At 37.6% G+C, this 22,380-nt stretch overlaps 1 protein-coding gene across 1 annotated transcript; it reads left to right on the top strand.

Annotated features, from left to right (window-relative positions):
• The first annotated feature begins 311 nt into the window (after positions 1-311).
• LOC109169467 lies at positions 312-6,210 on the top strand. The gene is made up of 5 exons (XM_019318350.1): positions 312-566; positions 909-1,173; positions 1,284-1,780; positions 1,894-2,341; positions 6,047-6,210. The coding sequence occupies exons 1-5, from the start codon at positions 312-314 to the stop codon at positions 6,208-6,210; spliced, it is 1,629 nt and encodes a 542-aa protein (XP_019173895.1).
• The last annotated feature ends 16,170 nt before the right edge of the window (positions 6,211-22,380 follow it).

Below are 22,380 nucleotides of genomic sequence, written 5' to 3' on the forward strand. Positions count from 1 at the left end.
GAATTTATACTGTGATTGACTCTGTACGCTTGCAGATTATAGCAATCAAGTTTTTGGCGCCGTTGCCGGGGACACTTTTATTAAACTGTTTTCTTTAAGTTTTTCTTTTCAGATTTATTTTAGTTGTTAGGTTCGTTATTATTTTATTTTTATTCTTATTTTTATTAAGTTTTTGTTTTTTTTTCTATTTTTATTTTATTCTGTTTATGAACTTAAGGCGTTCACTAAGGCATAAAAACGCGGAATTATTTCCTATTGATCTTGAAATTGAGCGTACTTGCAGAAAAAACAGGGTACGAAGGCGGCTTGAAATGGCTGAAGATAATAGAGTGGGTCAACTGGATGACCCCGTACCACCAATAGTTCCACCTCCTCAAAATCAAGCAGCTCAACCACGTCTTCGTGACATCCAAAGACCGGTAATAGCTATTAACCCTTCTTGCATTCAATTATCTGATGCAACTAGGAATTATGAACTCAGGACTTTCCATCTGAATATGCTCCCTACCTTTAACGGTTTGGGAAGTGAAGATGCTTTGGGTTTCATGCGAGAGCTCTATAGTACGGTACAAACTTTACCATTAAATAATTTATCTGAAGAAGAGCTTAGAATGAAATGTTTTCCATATTGCATGAGGGGTGATGCTAGGCAGTGGTTGTTAAATTTACCAGAGGGTTCTTTAAGAGTTTGGGATGATGTTTACAATGCTTTCATGTTTAAATATTATTCATCTCAAAAGACAATGGACTATAGGAGTAGGATATGCACTTTCACTCAAAGAGAGGGTGAATTATTTCATGAAGCATGGGATCGTTTTAAATTGCTTTTGACACAATGTCCACACCATCAATTCCCATTGTTATTGTTGACACAATTCTTTTATGATGGTTTAACTCCTAATTGTCAGTCTCTTGTAGATACTGCTGCAGGTGGATACACAGGTGATAAAAATAGTGATGAGTTGGAAGCTATCTATGAGAACTTAGCTAGTAATTCTCGACAAAAGGCAGTGAGAGGTCGAAGAGCTGTTGTGCATGAAATTAGCACACAATCTGAGTTGACAACACAAGTGGCTGAATTGACTAAACAGATGAACTTATTGATGACTCATGATAGTTCGAATAGAGAATTTTGTTCTTATTGCAATACATATGGTCATAATTTTTCTGTTTGTATGAATGAGAGTCATCGCAACCATATTATGAAGAAGTCAATTACATGGGATCCAATATGGGTAGGCAACAACACAGGAGTGATCCATTTTCCCATACTTATAATCCAGGTTGGCGAAACCATCCTAACTTCTCATGGAGAGATCAAGGTAATGCAGGACCAATGGGACCACCGGGATTTCAGCAACAAGGACCATCAGGATTCCAGCATCAGCAATACAGACCTTTCCAGCAGCCACCTGCACCACAGCAGTCTCAACTTCCTGCTCAGGAGAAGAAGCCTCAATTGGAAGAGATGTTCATGCAATACATGGCTAGCCAGGACACGATGATGAAGAAAATGGATGCAAAAATTGATAAGTTTGCTCAATCCAGCCAAGCATCCATTCATAATTTAGAGGTGCAAGTAGGTCAGTTGGCTAAATTGGTTGCAGAAAAAGATCGAGGTAAGTTTCCTAGTACCACTGAAATAAACCCTAGGGAAGGAGCTATGGCTGTCACCTTGAGAAGTGGTAAGATTTTGAATGAAGTTCTAAAAGAAAATGAACCCATGCGGGTTGAAAAAGAGAGCGAGTGCCTAAAGAGAATTCTAGTGATCAAAACCTCAGTTCCTCTACAGTAAAACCTTATGTACCCCCCATTCCATATCCACAAAGGTTACAAAAGAGGAACCAGGACAATAACTTTAAAAGATTTTTGGAGGTTTTTAAAAAATTGCAGATTAATATTCCTTTTGCAGAAGCACTTGCTAATATGCCATCTTATGCCAAGTACATTAAGGAAATTGTATCTAATAAAAAGAAACTGGAAGAGTTTGCTATTGTGCACTTAAATGAGGAGTGTAGTGCTATTCTACAAAGCAAATTACCTCCTAAGCTAATGGATCCAAGAAGTTTTTCTATTCCTTGCACTATTGGTAATACTGTTGTTGATAAATGCTTATGTGATCTAGGTGCCAGTATTAACCTTATGCCTTTAACTCTTTTCAATAAGTTGGAAATAGCTGAAATGAAGCCAACAACAATCTCTCTTCAACTTGCTGATAGATCAGTCAAGTATCCGCTTGGAGTAGTGGAGGATATCTTGGTAAAAGTTGGTAAATTTTATTTTCCTGCTGATTTTCTGATTCTTGATATGGGTAGTGACACAGATACATCTCTTATACTTGGTAGGCCATTTTTGTTGACAGGAGGAGTATTAATTGATATGCCTTTAGGGAAATTGATTTTTAGAGTAGGTAAAGAAAAAGAGGAATTCTCTATCTCTAAAGCTGTAAAATTACCAACTTTTGATGAATCATGTCTTTTTGTTGATGTTATTGAGAAACCTTCAGAAGAAGAATTTGTTAAGCATTCACCTAGTGAAACACCACATCAACTTGAACTTAAACCACCTTCATTGCGGTTCAAATACGAATTTTTGAGTAACAATGATACTTTTCTTATGTTTTCTTATGCTCATTTACTTCATGCAAAAGAAGAGAGATTGTGGAGAACATTGACTAAAGCTTGGCATGACAAAAATAATTTTTGGAGAGAATTCAATGTAGGGCAAGAAGTTTTGTTGTCTAATTCTTGTCTTAAGTTTTTTCTAGAGAAGTTGAAGTCTAGATGGTTTGGTCCTTTCATGGTCACTAAAGTTGGTTCGTATGAGGCCATAGCGATTGCAAGAGAGAAAAAGAGACCATTCATGGTTGCTTCACCAAAAGGCAGCCCCGGAAGAAACTGGCAACTAACAGGGAAGTTTCCTGTTTATTTTATTTTCTCATACTTGCTTTTATATTTAACATTGAGGACAATGTTGAATTTGAGTGTGGGGAAGGGACAGTAAGATTAGGGGATGTTTTATGCAAGTTTTATGCAAAATATGCAATATCAAAAAAAATTCTGCATTTCTTTTCTGCAATTTTCTGCATTTTCTCTTTTTTTTTCTGTATTTTGCTACAGTAAAATTCTGCATTTTTCTTTATACAGTTTCTGCACAAATTTTCTGCATTTTATGAGATTTTCAACGTCATTTCTTTCATTTTTTCTACAATTTCTTAGCAAATAAAGTTTTAAAAAAATGCCATCTAATGACTATGTTGATTGGGAGATAATTTCTAGTGTTTTGGGAGTGCATAATATCATTGAATGTGTTTGGCTATATGTATGCTTGCATAGAGTTGGTAGTCAAATTCTGTCACACCGTGAGCTTTTGAGCCTAGAGGTTGCCCACTGTAACTTATTTTCATTTTGAGTGTTTATTGCCTTCTTTGATTGTGTTACTTCTAGAACTTGCTTCATACCATTTCAGAGCTACATGTTATATGATGACATGAGAATGATTAAGGCATTAGGATTTAGCCTTATAGCCTTTAAAATGACCACATCCTTATACATGTTATATTTTCCCTAGTGAACCATTTTTGAGCTTTAAAATAAATATAAGACATTTTTCTTCATTAGCCAGTTCCAAAGAACCTTAGCTCATAAAAAGAAACCTCTTAACCCGTCCTTGGGTCAGTGGATGTCATTATTTCATTATCTGTGCAAGATGACCAAAAGTGATGAAGTATGAGTGAGGTTGGAGTTGAAAGGTGATTGTATAACCTGGTTACTTTGGGTGAAGAACTGTTTGTGATCAAAGGGGGTGAAAATGAAGGGAAAAAAAAAAAGAACAAAATGAGATATGTTCTAATTTGTGGGTTGAAAAATCTTGTTAGCCCTAACTTTTGTGCTCATTTTATTCTTAAAATGATTTATGAGCAATGAAGGCATGATAGAAATTTGATGATTATGGGAAGAGTACTATTGAGTGTGATGTGGAAATGATGAGCTATCTATTCGGTTTTACCAGAAAGGAAAAAAGGAGAAAAAAAAAAGAGAAAAAAAATTGGAAAAAACAGAGAAAAAAAAAAGATGGAAAAGAGATGAAGGTTTTGGAAGTTGTTTTGAGAGTTTATCAACGAAAAGGATGAAGGAGAATGAAGTAGTGATTGCTTATTTTGGTAGAGTTCGTTTTATTGGTAGAATAAAAGTTTTTTGCTCTTGGTATGGTGAAATTATGGCTCTACTGATTCCTTGGACTTTATTTGTATTTCCTTATATCCTTTCTTTCTTAAACCACATACCCTTGGCCCCATTACAACCCAGAAATAAAGACCTTTTGACTCGTGTTTTTCATATAATTTTAGTAGTGGGGTTTTGGTGGACAAGCAAGCCTATGGCAAGTGCACTCTCAATTGAGGATGGTGTGTACCTTTCTTATACATATATTTATGAGAGATTGAGTGAACAACCGTGAGGACTACTATTCTCTTTTGTCTTGTGCGCTTATGACTTTGAACTCTCATGAAGTATTATGTGTTCACCAATTCCCTTGAATTGAATGCCTAATTGACATGGTTATTGTTGGTAGTTTTGTTTCATTGCATAAGTTTGCTTGGGGACAAGCAAAACCTTGAGTGTGAGGAAGTTTGATAAGCATAATTTCTAGGCGTTATTCATAGTAATTTTAGTGAGTGATTTGCATAAATAAATTACGTTTTAGGGTTAATTATATTATAAATATTATATTTAGTTATATGTTACTAGTTTAGATGGGTTTTAATAAATATTAGGCTAATATTGCATTTTTATTAATATAAATAAGAGTTTTATTTTATCTATAGTATTTATTTGGTGGTTCTATATCTTCATTTGTTTAATAAGTGTTTTAATAATTAAGTTTAATTAAATTATGTCATTAGGTTATGATGGTTTTACTTTATTTATTTTTTTTGTTTGTTTCCTTGGAGGATGTTGCGCAGCAGACAAAAGAAAAGAAAGAGTTTTAAAAGGGAAGAATTATATTTAATTTGGGGTTGCTTTTGTTATCTTGGAGTTCGGCAGAAGCAAAAACAAGAAAAAATAAAGGGATTAAGATTTAGGTTTTTATCATTGGAGAGACGGCAGTTCGGCAGAGAAGACAGACGGAAAGAAAAAAAGAATAGAGGAGTATGAAAGCTTGGGAGCGGCGGCGACTTCGGCGAGGAGACTTCATCGCAGGGGATTCCTGAGCTTCAATCGCAGCTATCATCTTCTTAGGCTTCAATTATTTCTCTTTATCCTTATTTTTATTTCTTGTTAAAATTTCCAGAATGTTATTTCTTGAACATTCAAATATGATTTTTGGCTAGAATTTAAATTAGGGATTTGGATTAGCCTATATTAGATTAATTGATTATTCTTCCTGATGTGTTGATTCTTCTAATTTCAATTGAATAATTGAACTTGATTATATTTATTTTATGTATTTTAATTGTGGATTGTGTGCCTGGCCACTGCATAATTCTAATATTAGGGTTCATAAGAAGAACTGACAGGTGAATTATGAACCTAGAACTCATAAGATAAACACAATTGACCTAAACTAGACATAACTTTAGGTATTTGTGGTGATATTTGATTGTTGCTTAATGGGTTTAATTAATGTTGGTGAGATATCGACGGATGATCACAGTTAATTGGATACAACCTAGTAGCTCGACGGAGTATTAGGATATATATGAGGCAATCATCACTATAGTTATAAGAATTAATATTTAGGAGAGTTAGTTAATTATCTAATAGGTGAACCCAAATCCCTAATCTTTTCTCAATTGGATTTTCCCTTTGCTTAAAATTCATAAATATTCTTCTTAATCACATTAATTCTATTTATTTGCGAATTTCCTTATCAACAATTTGATTATTTAAGATAACAGTTAATAGTGTTCCTCGTGGGATCGACCCTGGAATACTCCAGGAATTTATACTGTGATTGACTCTGTACGCTTGCAGATTATAGCAATCAGCCTCTTTAAGAAGCCGATCCCTATCGGCTATTTGAGTTTGATACACTTTCTTTGCAGTTGTTACAATCCCTATTTCACTAGTTAATCTACGATTTTCTTTCCTTAGTGCTGCCCATTTGGGATACAACTTATTAAACTCTATTTCAAAAGAAGATTCACTTGACTCTAAATCTTCTGCAGAGATATACTCGCCTCCCTCTGAGTCAGCAACATCTTCATGACACGGTCCAGCAGCTATATGTGCAGTAAAGTCAACAAAATTCCCAGAAATTTCGTCTGGATCAGATCCTCCTGTTTCACCGTCCGAGTCATCATCACTCCAAGTAACTGCTGACATGGATTTCTTGCGTCGAAGATAGGTGGGGCACTCTGCTTGTACATGTCCGAAGCCCTCACATTCATAGCATCTGATCCCTTTACTGTTGGGTTTCTCTTTGGACTGTCCTGGACGTGAACCAGAATGCTTGAAGGTTGATGATCCTGATTTAGAACTCGTTTTAGATGATGACGCCCCCTTTTGCATATTCTTGTTTCATGAACCTTTTGATACCTGTTTCAAAATTTTAGAAAACTGTTTAGTAAGAAATACAACTGGATCATCACCTATTTCATCTAAGTCAGGTACATAATTATTTTCTTCAGCGGTAAATGCTACTGTTTTTTGTTTTTTCATGTGATCTGTTAAGATTTCCATCTCATAAGTTCTTAGATTCCCCATTAGTTGTGTTACGGTCTTTTTCTCCCAATTGTCATGTTCCTGGATCGCTGTAACTTTCATCCGGAACCAAGGTGGTAGTGATCGTAGAATTTTTTTCACCAACTTTTCTTGAGTGAACGGTTCTCCGAGGACCATAGCTCGATTTGCTAGCTCTTGCACACGAGTGTGAAAGGTCACGATGGTTTCATCTTCATTCATCCGGAGCTCCTCGAAGTCTGACTGTACCAGTTGCAGTTTCGATTGTTTTACCGATGTTGTGCCTTCATAGGTAACCTCTAGTGCTTCCCATGCGCCTTTAGCTGAATCATGGCCTGCAACAATAGGAAATTGACTTTCATGAATTAGCCCATAAATAATATCTAGTGCCTTATCGTTGTGTCCAGCACTTGTTTTCTCAGCTTGGGTCCATTCATTTTCAGGTTTCGTCACTCGAGTTTCATCCTCACTGGTACTGGCTTTGGTTGGATGTTCCCAGCCTGTTACAACGATACACCATACTGCTTCACCTTGTGCTTTGAGATGAGTACGTGTGCGCACATTCCAATATGCATAGTTGTCACCGACTAGCTGAGGAAGAGCTTTAGTGTGCTCCATTCTGTAACACTCAATAACCCGTGAGATCGAACAATTTAACAAAATCAGAAATAATAATAATAGCCGCTGAAGAATTGAGATCAAGGGGCACGGAGTAGCCAGATCGACAGACTAATAACTTAAGTCTGGAGGCTCTGATACCAATTGAAAAAACCCATGTATCTTGAAATCAATTTAACACTAAGGATTCTACTTGATTTTATGTTGCGAGACAATTTCGCTGTTTAATTAAATCAATTTAATCAACGCATAAATAACGAAATTGAAAGCATAAATAAAGTCAAGACACAGTAGAATTGTTACGCAGTTCGGACCTCCTTCTCCTACGTCTGCGGGGCCAACCCACGTCTGCCTAATCCACTAGATGTTCACCACAGAGTATTACAAGAGGTAACTACAAACGGCTCACAGCCTTTACCACTACAACTCTTCTAAAACACCTATTCAGGACTGAACCGTGCATGCCATAACCATCTTTGGTGTGTAGCACTTCAGCTGTCACAGGTACTGATTTGAAGTACAGAATTAAATCAAAAATATAATATAATCAATATTAAAGCAGTAATATAGGAAGCTTGCATATGTGATCAGAATTTCAGAATTAGCAACTTCCTCTTTCGTTTTCCCTTCCTTATATACTGTACGTAATTCCCATTCCTCCCATCCTTGATTTTAGCTTTCACATGTGGCTTGAATTCTTCTCAACCACATATTCTTTAATTTGAGATCTTCAGACTTGCTCTTTGTCCAACTCATTAACAATAAATCTCCACCACACATTTTAGCTTGGTCCAATAATACTAATTACAACTCATATTAATTAACATTACATATTAATAAAATAAACTAATAAATTAGCCAATCTAATGTGTACTAATTTGTACACTTACACCTCTCGTTCTCTCTGTAGCACGAGAGTGGTGCTCTCGGTTTCGGTCGAACCAAGTGACTATATCGGTTGGAAAATGATACTGAAGTTTGGCATAACTTAGCCCGCCCGCAGGTGCCGGCGCACACGAGCTCGGGCTTGAATCAAGCCTTTTCGATCTCGTTTCTAGTTGGAATTTGATTTGCACACCCACCCCCCACCCCTGCACGAGAGAGCCTCTATGCTATACAATTCTACAAGCCCCAAAAGAACTCTTGTATAAAAGGGGGGTGAAATCCTCTTTCCAAACCAATGTGGGACAAAGCTCACTTTTCCCTTCATTTTTCCAACTCAATGGGTCTACTTTGAGAATCAATATCTCATTCACCCATTATCCGTTTTGAGCGTACAGTATATCAATCTCTTCGTCTCACTACGAAGAACCCGAATCCATTTTGACCCGACCCAAATCGGAAGTGGATCCCACTGATAATTATACCACAAAATAGCCACTTAACATGTCAATTTATGCCATTTTAATGCTATTTTTCCAACAATCCCCCACATGAATGAAAAATTGATTTTCAGGGTATTTTGAAATCGGAAACAACTGTGTTCAACGGTCGATCCCTGCATAGGATAGGTAGGGATCACTATACCCTTTGAACCTTCCCTTGTGAAGATATGTTTACTCTACTGGCTGTACGGTAGAACGCGATGTCTTTGAACTGACTGTCGTTTGTGTAGACGATGACATATCTCACACAGGAACCTTCCAACCATGCTCTGTTCTCATGAGTGTGCCCATTTTGGTCATGGGTCACCGTCCTGGTTCTGCAAGAGTTTGTGAAGAATTGTGCCAATCAATTCTCCTTTGAAGCGACCCTCACTTCTCTCTCACATAGGTGATTCTTTTCCGAGTATCCCGCATACTCACGCATGTCAACCGACATTCAAATCATTAAAGCATCAACATGCTAACCTCGTGCGGGAGTCACTGTTCTTAACGAAGAGTGGTAGGGAGTCCGAGACCCCCACAGTGACACGCTTCGTTCCATAATTTAGTTGTCCCATTGAACCTAGGTGCCAGCTAGGTTGGGTATCCACTATAGAACTTTTAGTCTAAGGGCTTTAGACCTATTCCTCGTTCCAATTTCTCCACAACTATTTGCTTACCCTCGCATTAGCGAGTTAGCGGCCGCTACGTTATCTTTTGACATCACGAAGTCAATAGAGATAACCCCTGTTGTGAGAAATTGTTTAATAGTATTATGTCAACGACTTATAAGTCTAGACTTACCATTCCACATCTAACTCTGTACTTAACCGCTTTTGGCTTGACTATCGCAATGCACACAAATTGGAGGTACGAGTTCACCACTAGGAACATTCTCAAAATAATGGCATAGCCATTCGGCCTACTCGCTCGCGACACGAGTGTAAGGCTCTCAGCTTTGATCCCGTCGGATCTTAGCTATCACAAATTCATTTCGAGAATTTCCGTCCAACCGACTGCACTGGCCTACGTAAAGACGTAGCCTTTAATGGACTTAGCGTCCTTTGATATCCGTACTATACTTTCCAAGTACAGTTAGATATCCCACGTAGTGCAGTCTAGAGTACGAGCATACCTTAAGTATCTCATAACTCACGCTATTGCCTTCTAGTGCGCAACACTAGGGTTACTCGTATGTCTACCGAGTTCGTTAACCGCTAAGGCAATATCTAGCCTAGTACAACCCATTAGATACAATTAAACTAGCAATAATCTGAATGTATTCTCCGTGAGATGTACAATCTTCGTGATTATTGGCTAGTTGTACATTAGTATCTAACGGTGTCCTAGCCACTTGATTAATATCCTTTGCAAGGATTTAATCAACACAATGAGATTGGCTTAACACGAGACCATACGGTCTTCTCACAATGTTTAATCCCAAGGATTAAATCTGTCAAACCCACACCTCTTATCTCATGTCAAATCTCAAATTTAACATGTTCTTGGTAGAATTGATCCTGTGATCGTTACTACCCATGTTGAGTTTATCGTGTATAGACAGATAGTGATAACCTCGTCTATCATACGCATTACGCAGACATTTATCACATTTGTTTATACTAAACTCGTGACACATCATTGTATGATCAAACCCACATGCCAAATACTAAGGCAATTGTTTCGACCCATACAATGATCTCACCAATTACACTTTCTTTCCATAGCGCGGAACCACAAAACCCTCGGGTTGTTCCATGTCTATTAAGAAAGCGATACATCCATTTCGATAAACTTCCAAGTCTCGCTAAACAGCTCTTGGGAAGTATCATCCTAATGGATTTCATTCTCATCACAAGAGAATATATATTGAAGTAATTGTGGCAATCGTGTCGCATGTAATCTAAAATTACAAGCACGGCCATTTTAATTCAATATAACCAACCGGTTTTATCTTCCGACTACTGATCCACTTAGGATCCCGAGGTTTTACAACTTGGAGGAAGAACAACCAGTTCCAAGTATGATTTCTTTAAGATAGAATCTACTTCACTCTCGGTAGCCTCTCTCGGGTTTGTCCATCTATAGAAGTCACCACTTCTACATATGTTCGAGGCTTGTTTTCTAACAACCATGTCAGAAAAATCCACTTTGTTTTCTAGTAAACAAGTTAGAATATGCGCGTCACATTCTAGCATGTACGTCAGAAAATCTGGACCAAAGGATTATTCAATCCTAGCTCTCTTGCTACATCTAGCTTTGAGCTCGGGTTCTCTTTCATACCCTTCAACCATAGCTACGTTGAAAGTTCATTTCAACGTGCTAGGTCCTTTTTGTTGAACCTTCTCAAAAATGCATATTCTAAAGAGCGATAAATTTCTTGATTCAATTTACCGTGTTCTTATGTATGTCCAGAACGTAGGACTCGTGTACTAAGAACCAAAACGCCTTTGGCAAGACACCCCCACATTTCAGGCATTCGTAGGAAAACTTCCTACGTACCCACAATTCGTAAGAATTTCATGTGGGTAACCTAATTTAAAAGGTACTTACTTGTCCAAAGTATTGTCTCACCCCACATACCTTGAGGTAGACCCGAACTTATCAACGTCTTGATATTTATGTTTGGCAACAACGTTCGATTGAGGTGAATACTGTACCGTACTCTCGAGTACAATACCAACGCTTGCGCAGAAATCACCAATAGGTGTTTCATATTCACTACATCGACCGTTCGTAACCACGTTAATTCACAATTAATTTGGTTATCCCTTTTATTCTCATAAAGAATAAACATGTGCTACCCGTTAGCACATCTCGTATAAGCTAATAGATTAGCCTTTACAAAACCATTCAGTTTTTGACCGAAGGCCACAAACCTGAATCAGTGCTTCCAAAATTGAAGCACAAATTAGTGCTTAATAATGAAGCACGAAACATGCTATACAAAGCACGAATCAATAACTGCCAGACTAACGCACCGATTCCAAAGCAATCTCTATTGCTTTAAATTATAAACTCACAGCAACATTCGGTTGCTTAATTTATAATTCCAGTGCTACCTAGCACTAAGATTATTAGCTAATTACACAATTAATCAAACCTCCTTTCGTGCTAGTCACATAGCACCTTTTACAATGCTAAATTTGATTAGCCTTTTGTACAGTGCAAATTCAACATGTTTGGACGTCCAGTGCTATTAAGCACTACAATTAGCACTTCAACAATGCCAAATTTAATTAGCATTTCTCATTAAGCTCAAGCTTAATTTGACGTCCCAACAATTTGTCTCAAATCACATTTCATACTAGTATCATTTGGATTTTTGATCAAGTTAATTATAACACAATTAACAAGAACAAATCAACCAAATTCCCGACTAGTTGAATCAAACTCATATAATCATTCTTAGAATATTATATAAAATATTCAACACTTGAGCTGTGACGCTCACGATTATATAGTTATCCCAATTTTTAACAAATTGATTCTTGAAATCCATATCGTTCTACATGAACCAGAACCAAAGTTCTTTTCGGGATTTCAACATGTAACATGCTAGTTACATTTCATTCCGGCCGTTAAGCCATTTTAGCATTTTCCACATAATGCCCCGTGATGCACTACGCACCCAGATTGAATCATTTCATACATTTGACATTATTCTAGCAAATAATTCATATGTACAAAGATTCAACTCAATGGAACAGTTATATTTTTATTCAAATAAAATTATTACAAGGATACTACAACATTTATTCAAAATAAATAAATAGGAAAATACATTGTAAACTAATTTCCATTATTCCTATCTCGTAGTAATCCTTCAACCCGTCTGCTTTGTTCCATTCTCAACCGTCCACTCCACAAAGGGTGGTCCATAGCGCACATCGGGGGTACCTCGGTTGTGACCTCACTCGTCCAACCATCCACATGTTTTAAACATAGCGAAGTTGTCCTCAACCTTTTCACCAGGATGACGATTCGTTTCATAGTGACATTTCTCCTTCTTCTCGTAATCTTCTTGAAAGCTAAGCTTCCGCTTGAGTTTCCTTCGATTACGGTTGAAGTCATTGGTAACACTATCATAGTCCTCAGACCATGTAGTCATTACACCATCATAGGATCCTTCATGGCTTTTAGCCGATCCTTTAGGCAACACAATAGGTACCAATTGTGTGCCATTAGCCACAGGTCTACCGGATCGTGAACCAAAGTTCTCCGGAGCACCATCGTGTGATTTAGCAACTCCCATGGAAATATTATTTCCAACATTGCTGCCATCAACTGGCATCACGGAATGTTCAACATCGTTGCCTTTCCGACCATTTGAATGTGCACCTCCGGCAACATTCACGGATCCAATACTCTTGGAATCCACCGATTTGTTCATTATCAAAATTAATAAGGTTTTAAGATTGTTGGTGATAATGAATCAAAATCAATTTAATATCCCTAAAATAATATTTATATATATACACACGAAATATATATAAAATATTATTGGATATATATGTATTCGAAATATATATATACACACAAATATATATACACACAAATATATATATATATATATATATATATATATATATATATATATATATATATATATATATATATATAACGGATCCAAAGGTTATATATATATATACGTATATATCTATGAAAAAAATATACCAATATATATTAACCAAAGAATGGAACTTATAATCCACATATTATAATTCCAACCAAACTATATCAAAGAAGAGGATTTTTGCTTAGAGCATAATCCAAAACAAGAAAGAAGGAGAAGAAGAAGGAAATGTACGAGTTAGGCGAGTGCCTTTCTTTCCTTAAAACCTTATTTGCCACCTCCCAAAAGTGCTAGGAGCGTTGTGGCCTAGGTTTCCCAGGATAAAACGTACAATGATTCGACGTTTGAGCACCCAAACGAACGAACCCAGCGAACAAGAGCACAGGCAAAACACAGTAGCAAGAAAAAGAGTAGGAGCAGAGTTTTTGAGAAGAAAAGGTGCTTATCTTTGTGTGTTGTGTCTCTCACGTTCTTCCCTCTTTTTTTTTTTTTTTTTTTTCAATCTGCTGTCCTACTCCCTTCTTATATAAGGCATGAAGGATTCAATAGCATCATTATGGCATTAAAAGCTGATATTGAATCAGTCTTTGTAACACATGAAACAGCCACCATTAACAGAATTAAATTCAAAATTCAAAATTGTAGTTAAAGGGCTGTTAGCCTTCAAGCTCACCAAGTTTCGGCTTTAGGCCGAAACGTTCGGCCTCGCGCTGCTGCAGCACACGAGAGTACATCTCTCGTGTTGTGGTGCAACCCGAGAGTGCACCTCTCGTGGTCACCGTTGCACGAGAGTTGTGCTCTCGGTGCACCACAACCACTCGTGCTCTCTGTAGCACGAGAGTGGTGCTCTCGGTTTCGGTCGAACCAAGTGACTATATCGGTTGGAAAATGATACCGAAGTTTGGCATAACTTAGCCCGCCCACAGGTGCCGACGCACACGAGCTCGGGCTTGAATCAAGCCTTTTCGATCTCGTTTCTAGTTGGAATTTGATTTGCACCCCCCCCCCCCCAATCCCCGTGCGAGAGAGCCTCTATGCTATACAATTCTACAAGCTCCAAAAGAGCTCTTGTATAAAAGGGGGGTGAAATCCTCTTTCCAAACCAATGTGGGACAAATCTCACTTTTCCCTTCATTTTTCCAACTCAATGGGTCTACTTTGAGAATCAATATCTCATTCACCCATTATCCGTTTTGAGCGTACAATATATCAATCTCTTCGTCTCACTACGAAGAACTCGAATCCACTTTGACCCGACCCAAATTGGAAGTGGACCCCACTGATAATTCTACCACAAAATAGCCACTTAACATGTCAATTTATGCCATTTTAATGCTATTTTTCTAACAATAGGTTCCCTTGAGAACAGGTCTTCCCGTGCAGTCAGTGCAGGATACACCATTAGGTATGCATAAATACACCACACAGTGTTCGAAAATACACCATTATGTGTGATGTTTTTTTTTGTGTGTGGTGTTTTTTTTTTTTTTTGGCATTTCATTTTGGTGTATTCTCGAACACTGTATGGTGCATTTACGCATACCTAATGGTGTATGCTGCACTGACCGCACAGGAAGACATGTTCTCAGAGGAACCAATATATATATATATATATATATATATATATATATATATAGGGACGGATTCAGAAATTTTTCTCAGTAAAGGCGAAACATTAAAACAAAAGAGATAATTTAAAAAAAATAAACACATCTCATTATTAATATAAAAGAATGTTATATATGTGTGTGTATTAAATATTAAAAACGTGATGTGTTGAAACCATAGGGAATGAATCAAAAAAACTGTTGAAGTCAACTATAAAATTATGTTAATGCCAAGATTCAAAAACACCTATCCTTTATCATCATAACTCAACATATGCTCAACTAACTCATCTAAATCAACTTGTATTAACATTCAATAGTTTTATTTTACTAATACTAACACATGTACTATATATACATATATACATACAAATATTATATATGGTGTGGGGGTGGGGTGAGGGGGGGCAGCGGCCCTTTGGCTCCGTCCATGTACATACATACATATATATATATATATATATAGAGAGAGAGAGAGAGAGAGAGTAAATAACCAAAATGGTCTCTTGAGTATAGCGAAATTACCAATTTAGTCCTCGACTATCATTCTTACCCAATTAAGTCCTCAACTATGAAAATCTTACTCAATTTAGTCCTCTGTTAAAATTTCATCCATAAGTTGTTAAATCCAAGGACAAAAAGGTAATTTCCTTGCTTATTTTCTTCTTTGCCTCTCTTCGGTATCGATATTTCCATGTGCGAACAAATTGAAATGGTCAAAGAAAATCACAAATTTAGCAGCCTCAACGTTCTACCATTGATGAAACCTTGAGGTGAAGAAGTCATGGGAAGACGCCAGTAAAACTTCGGTGGTGTAGACTGGACAAGTCATGAGAGTGTACCCCACGCCGACGATTGCGACTAAACGACCTAACGCGGTGAATATTAAATATGCAACCAGCATGATAAGGTTGGTTGATAAAAATTACATGCATAACTCATTATGTAGTGTTGTAATGAGAAAACATTTGGCACGAATGAGTCGTAGGTAACCCTTTGAAATTGACAGGCAGCAATGATATGTGCACAGGGTAGGCTATTGCGGTTCCAATGGCCACAGTCGCAGGAAGGTTCTGCCAAACAGACTCTAAAAAACCGTGGTTGACGTTGCGTGGCGTGTCGGTTTTCAATAGCGACCCCGTACAATCCCATGGAGTCATTATATCTTTCTATGGTGGCATTGTACGCGATTGTCTCTAGTTTCGTCAACTGCTTATTAATTTTGTTAGGCCAACGCAACCCTTTCTCCTGCATCCGCTGACTTGCTGTTCGCCTATCCGCAAACATTACCCTGATCTTGTGAAAAGTCAGCCTTGCTAGTGCAGTCACTGGCAGCATACACGACAACCCTTCAACGAATTGTTGAACGATTCTGATCCATTGCTTGTCATTACGCCATACTGATGCCCACCATCGTGCGACAATGTCCACTTCTCCACGTCGATTACTTCTAGGTAATTGTATGCTGCTGGCCAATTCACCCTGATTCTATCCATAGTGCTCCGAAACTCCCGTTGTGTGGCTGCAGTTCCAGCTTCCCATATTAAAGATCTCAAAATTGGGTTCCTTGACGACTTGGTCATCACATTACTCCGAACGTGTCTAAGACAATAGCGGCATTGTACACGTGGAGCCTGTAAGACATTCAATTCCCTAAACGCCGCGTCGATCCCAGCATGCCGATCCGACACGATGCACATCGATTCGTGATGGGGAAACATATGTGATGCCAGTAGTTGCAAAAACCAACTCTAGCTGGCTGTAGTTTCAGCGTCAACTATGGAATAAGCCAGTGGAAAGATTTCATTATTAGCGTTCGTCCCGACCGCTAATAGGAGGTTGCCCTTGTATTTGCCATAGAGGTGTGTACCATCCATGCCAATAACTGGGAAGCAATACCGGAAGCCGTCTATCGCAGGCTTAAAAGCCCAAAATGCATACTTGAAATAAACATACGAGCGGTCGCCACTCAGAGATGGAGGGGATGGTGTGAATTCAAATTTAATTATGGTGCCGGAGTTTGTTACCTTCAACGACATGAGGAAACTGGGTAGCTCATTGTACGAGTCAGCAAATTTGCCGTACTCAATCTCAATGCATTTTTGCCGAGCATACCACGCTTTCTTGTAACTCACATCTAAGCCGCACTCATTTTTTACATCGGTTTGGATGTGTTTCACTTTATAATGTGGGTCATCACGGATCTAAAGTGTGACCAAAGCAACAATTAAATCACTTCCGCACACCCTGTCTACTCCTCCTTCAGTGAAAACATTTTGGCAGGTATGGGTAGTAGGCACCTTTTTTTTATCTTCCATTGGTCAGTTAAACCCTTCAATTTAGCAGCCGACAATGACCAACTACACGGGCTCTGTTGTGATCGAGTGGTTGCACAAATAGCTCGCCAAGAACTGCTTTTTTTTTATAGCTGGAGCAGAAATTTTTTCGATGTCGGATGTGGTAAATTGAAACAGCATTCTTTAACTCTTCAAAGTTTGGAAAAATCATTCCTTCTTGGATTATCTGTGTTTCATGATCGTAGGACGGAGTTGGCTTGTCATCATCTTCTTCATAAGATACCAGGGCGTGGTAGAATGGAATCTAAGAATCGTCAGCCCTATTTCCACGCCTGGTTCGTGGTTGGAGTAATTCAGTGGGGAAATTAAGCACTTCCTCGTCGTTGGTTGGATCTCCTTCGGCTTCCGATGGAGCGGACACTATTCTTTCTGGATCGCTTGTTTGGGGTGAACAAACTGTCTCATCGTTTTTCGGTAAGACGCGGCTACCAGATGCTTCATCCGCATTAATCGTCAGCGAATGAAAAGGATTTTCTTGGCGAGAGAATTCCACATATTGGTCGTAAGAACCCAAGTCTGCGGATGGTGGTTCAATGTCAGCCAAAAAATCCGTGCATGTGTGTTGCGACTGATACGCACCGCCTTGGTTATTCACTTCTGCTGCAACATACATGTGGACCTCACCAAGGCGATGTGTTTGCAACACAAAGTAATCCCATTGATCTGGAGTGTATATACGATATGCCATTTGTAGTAGACCCATGGGACTGTCGTATAAGAATCTTCCAGTAAGTTCTAATGGTACATCGAAAGTAATTCCCATATCGTTGCGTATGAAATCAACAACAAAAGGTAATCCGACAACACGCATGGTAATGATGGCCCGTGGGGGTAATGTGTAGTACATTTGTGGTGGTGTGGAAGATTGACAAATTTGACCACCTAAAAAAATGGACAATTGGCAAGCGTCTTGTGATGAACCAGCCATTTGTTGTGTGTAGGATGTAAGTATTTTTCGGAAGGGAGTTAGTATTTTTGAGATAGAAGAATGCAATTGGTTGGAACTTTGAATTGTTTGGAATGGATGTGTCTTTCAATTGGTTGGATTTTTCGTTTATATTGACATGCGATGAATTGTGAGAAGAACAGAAATAATCAATGGTCTAACTTATCTCGCCTAACGAGTTCGCGAAATGGTACGTGAAAAACAAATGTCGCCTATATGTTAGGCGAGATACGAATCTCTGTTTTTGCCAGCGATTAGACTTATCATCTTTATCAACTTTAAGACTTATCAACTATTTTAAATTTTGTTACATTTTCAACCCATCATAATTTCGAATCTCTGTTTGGCCATTGATGAGGCTTATCAACTTTTTAAAATTTCAGTACATTTTCAACCCATCATAATTTATAAGTCTGATGAAGTAGATGAGGGGTCTCATCATCTGACCAATCTCGCCTATTTGATAGGCGAGATACGAATATCTGTTTTTTTGCCAGCGATTAGACTTATCAACTTTATTAACTATTTTAAATTTTGTTACATTTTCAACCCATCATAATTTCGAATCACTGTTTGGCCATTGATGAGGCTTATCTACTTTTTAAAATTTCAGTACATTTTCAACCCATCATAATTTATAAGTCTGATGAAGTAGATGAGGGGTCTCATCATAGGAGTGTAGATATTGGCAACGTTCTTGAATTTTACGTTAGAACTATGAATGGCAAGAGGTTGCCAATATGGAGCTTTTTTACAGAGGACGATACTCATGGGACCATTTTTAAAATTGCTCCGAGGTGGGAGCTATTATGCAACGTATTAGCATTGAACTTTATCCCACCGGTTATATCCACAGCCCGAGAAGCTATACTAACGCTCGAGCACTTAATCCACAATCCGGATGATTTTTGGGTTGTTGAAGAAAGTTCCTTGACGTATCCACATTACGACGAGAGTACGTGGATAAATTTCAATTTTCATACACGTTTTTATCAATGTCATTTAGTTAAATCATTAGTAATACTTTCTTCGTTCTGATTAGGATGCTACCGGCGTGAGGGACCACCGATGTTTTCAGTGCAATGGGCTCAAGGGGTGAAGCCTCCATTCACATATGTGCATTACCACTGTCCATTACAATCTACAATTTCTTGGTTTTGTGCGAGGGTCGTGTACGGACCGCGACTACGCATTATGTTTTGCATGCGTGAACACTTGATTGAACATTTTTATTACTCTGTCCAACTGTTTCATGGTAACAACTCTCCATGGGAAGTGTTTGTTGAGGGATTGTGTTTCATTACTGGATTCAGGGAGTTCTATGACGCATATGATATTCACGACCATGATATAATTTTGTTTCGCCACATGGGTCTCTTTAAATTTCAATTTTTTGTTTTTCGAGAAAGCTATCAGGTTTTCCTCACTGATAATGCCGAAGGTGATGCTATTGAAAGAATGCCAATTAACGATAGTAAGTGAAATTTACGAGTTTATCCTCTAGTCGTATATTCTTAACATATTATCCTTTTTTTCCTAACCAAGCATTTATGTACAGTACTGCATCAGATAACAATATGCACGCAGTCTAGTATACCCACACGTATTAGCATAGAGGAACTGACTGGATGCAGGGCGTTACTACCCGATGTTTGGCAGGTTTTGGAACAACATGAGTTGATAAACTTCATTTCAAACACTGAATCAGATAATGAAGTTGTGACGGTTATGCATGGAAATAGGCATGTGTTGTTCAATAATGAATTACATATTTACGCCGAACCAATGACACAGCTTCAACGTTTGCTAGTACATGACAACCGTAATGGTCTCAGCCAAAAATTTGCCTTCTTCAACTGTCAACGTGGATCTATTTATATAATAATATTTGATGGTTGTGGAACCGAAGAAACTAGCGAGTATTGTTTCAACAATTATTTCTTAGATTCGGTAGAGTTTGATGATGATTATGAATGAAACATGAGTTTCAATGTCGAAGAAGTTCAATGACATGATTTTACGTTATTCCAAATGTGTTGTATTTAATTTTTTTTCCAATTTGTGATTTATATCAACAAAGTTGACAGAAAGAAGTTCATCTGTAATTTATATTTGTTTTTTTGGTATTTGTGTTGAAGAAGTTCATCCGTTGTGGGATAAGATGCAATGAATATCTCGCCTATAGGTTAGGCGAAATAGGATTTTAAAAAAAAAAAAAAAAAAAAAAAAAAAAAAAAAAGGAAAGAATCTCGCCTATAGGTTAGGCGAGAAACCCTCCTATCCGTTTTCACCGTTTCCTCTCCCCAATCACCCTTCAGATTCTCTCCTTACCTTATCTTATTTCTAATATCCTATTTCACCCATTCCCCTCCCATTACCTCTTATTTTCACCATTCTAACTCTCACCATTCTATCTCTCCATTTTCACCGTCCCTTTCCTTCTACTTAAAAAAAAAAAAAAAAAAAAAAAAAAAAAAACCTTATTGTTCTTGTTCTTCCTCCTTTGGAGTCAACCACAACCATTTTTCCCCAGCAAGTCAAGCACGCCAACTTCTTCCTTCTTCCCAGCGGAGTCAAGCAAGGCATTATCTTCCATTTCGTTGCAGGTAAGATTTTTAAACCTTTGCTTGTGTTAGACTTTGTTATTTTTTTACAATTTATCATTTATATGTGTGGTAATATTATGTTCATATGTGATATTGATCTGTTTTCAATTTCTGTCATTTAGATCCATGATTTATATCTGTAGTCACTGTTTTCCACTGTGTAGATCTCGCATATATGTTTTTTTTTTTTGGAAAAATCTGGCATATCTGTAGTTTAGGCGACATACTGATGCTAAATTAAAAAATAAATCACTCCAGAAACGTGTTATAGTCTGTTCAAACTGTGTAGAACTGTGTTTAAACAAACTGTGTAGAATATATGTTGAAATTGTGTTACACAGTGTTTCTGGAAAATATTGTGTAGATCTCGCCAATACGTTAGGCGAGATTCGGATTTTAAAAAAAAAAACATTCGATTCTCGCCTATAATTTAGGCGAGACACGGATTTAAAAAAAAAAAAAAAAAAAAAAACACAGCTCTATAATTGGTTTCTGTAGGCAGAAACATTAGGAAAAAAATATAGATAACTATAAATATGGTTTCTGTGAATTTTTTCACTTTCTGTGATTTTGATTTGTATAGATAACTATTTTTTTTTCACTTTCTATGATTTTTTTATGTTTTTGGCAATTTCTATATGATTTGTGAGTTAGTTACGGGTTTTTTCACTTTGAATATCTCACTGATTTAGTTAAGTGAGATACTGATGATTAAAAAAATAGTATCTCGCCTTTTATTTAGGCGATTCTATGAATTTTTTTCACTTTCTGTGATTTTGATCTGTATAGATAATTATTTTTTTTCACTTTCTATGATTTTGATCTGTTTTTGCCAATTCCAGTCTGATTTGTGATTTAGTTACGGGTTTTATCACTTTGAATATCTCACTGATTTAGTTAGGCGAGATACTGATGAGTAAAAAAAACATGAATTCAAATCTCGCCTAATGTATAGGCGAGATTAGAATTTTACAAAATGAATTCGATTTTTGCCTATTCATTAGCCAAGACTCGAATTGTATATGTTGATTGATTAATTAATGCATAACATATATTTATTTTACCTTAGCAGTTATGGCTCGTAGAATGGTCAATCCCGGTCCCATCGACACGTCTTTGTTGACAATGCAACACGGTCATCGTTCAAGAACTATTTGGACAGATGCAAATGTTGCAAACAGTGCACATATAAAGGGTTGTCGATATGAAGGGACTTTAGATCTGCCGCGCGACCACAGAATGATCCAGAACTTGCGCATTAGCGGTTTTTATGGTGTGGCAAACATTCACCGCATTAGGTTAGATCATTCATTGATCTGTGCACTTGTTGAGCGTTGGCGTCCGGAGGTCCACGCGTTTCACCTACCATTCGGTGAGGTAGGTATAACACTTCAAGATGTTGAAGTGTTATTTGGATTAAAGGTGGATGGTCTAGCTGTTACAGGAGTACTTCAACGGACTAGACAACAATGACAGATTTTGTGCGATCAATTGTTGCGTTTTATTCCTCCCAATACAGCATTTAAAGGCCAAAGAATAAGTATGTTGCTTATTCCGGGAGTTCCCCAGTTGACAGACGCGAGCACGGCTGAAGATGTCGCGTTTGCAACACGCGCATTTTTG

This window comes from Ipomoea nil, unplaced genomic scaffold (genome assembly GCF_001879475.1).
Source record: "Ipomoea nil cultivar Tokyo-kokei standard unplaced genomic scaffold, Asagao_1.1 scaffold3314, whole genome shotgun sequence".
NCBI lineage: Eukaryota > Viridiplantae > Streptophyta > Magnoliopsida > Solanales > Convolvulaceae > Ipomoea > Ipomoea nil.

Bases quoted from the DNA above. Each gene is read 5' to 3' on its own strand.
- LOC109169467 (XM_019318350.1), top strand. From the start codon at position 312: ATGGCTGAAGATAATAGAGTGGGTCAACTGGATGACCCCGTACCACCA. The intron at 1,174-1,283 runs GTATGAATGAGA...CTTATAATCCAG, and splicing joins TGGTCATAATTTTTCTGTTT to GTTGGCGAAACCATCCTAAC. The intron at 2,342-6,046 runs GTAGGCCATTTT...CTTTCTTTGCAG, and splicing joins AGATACATCTCTTATACTTG to TTGTTACAATCCCTATTTCA.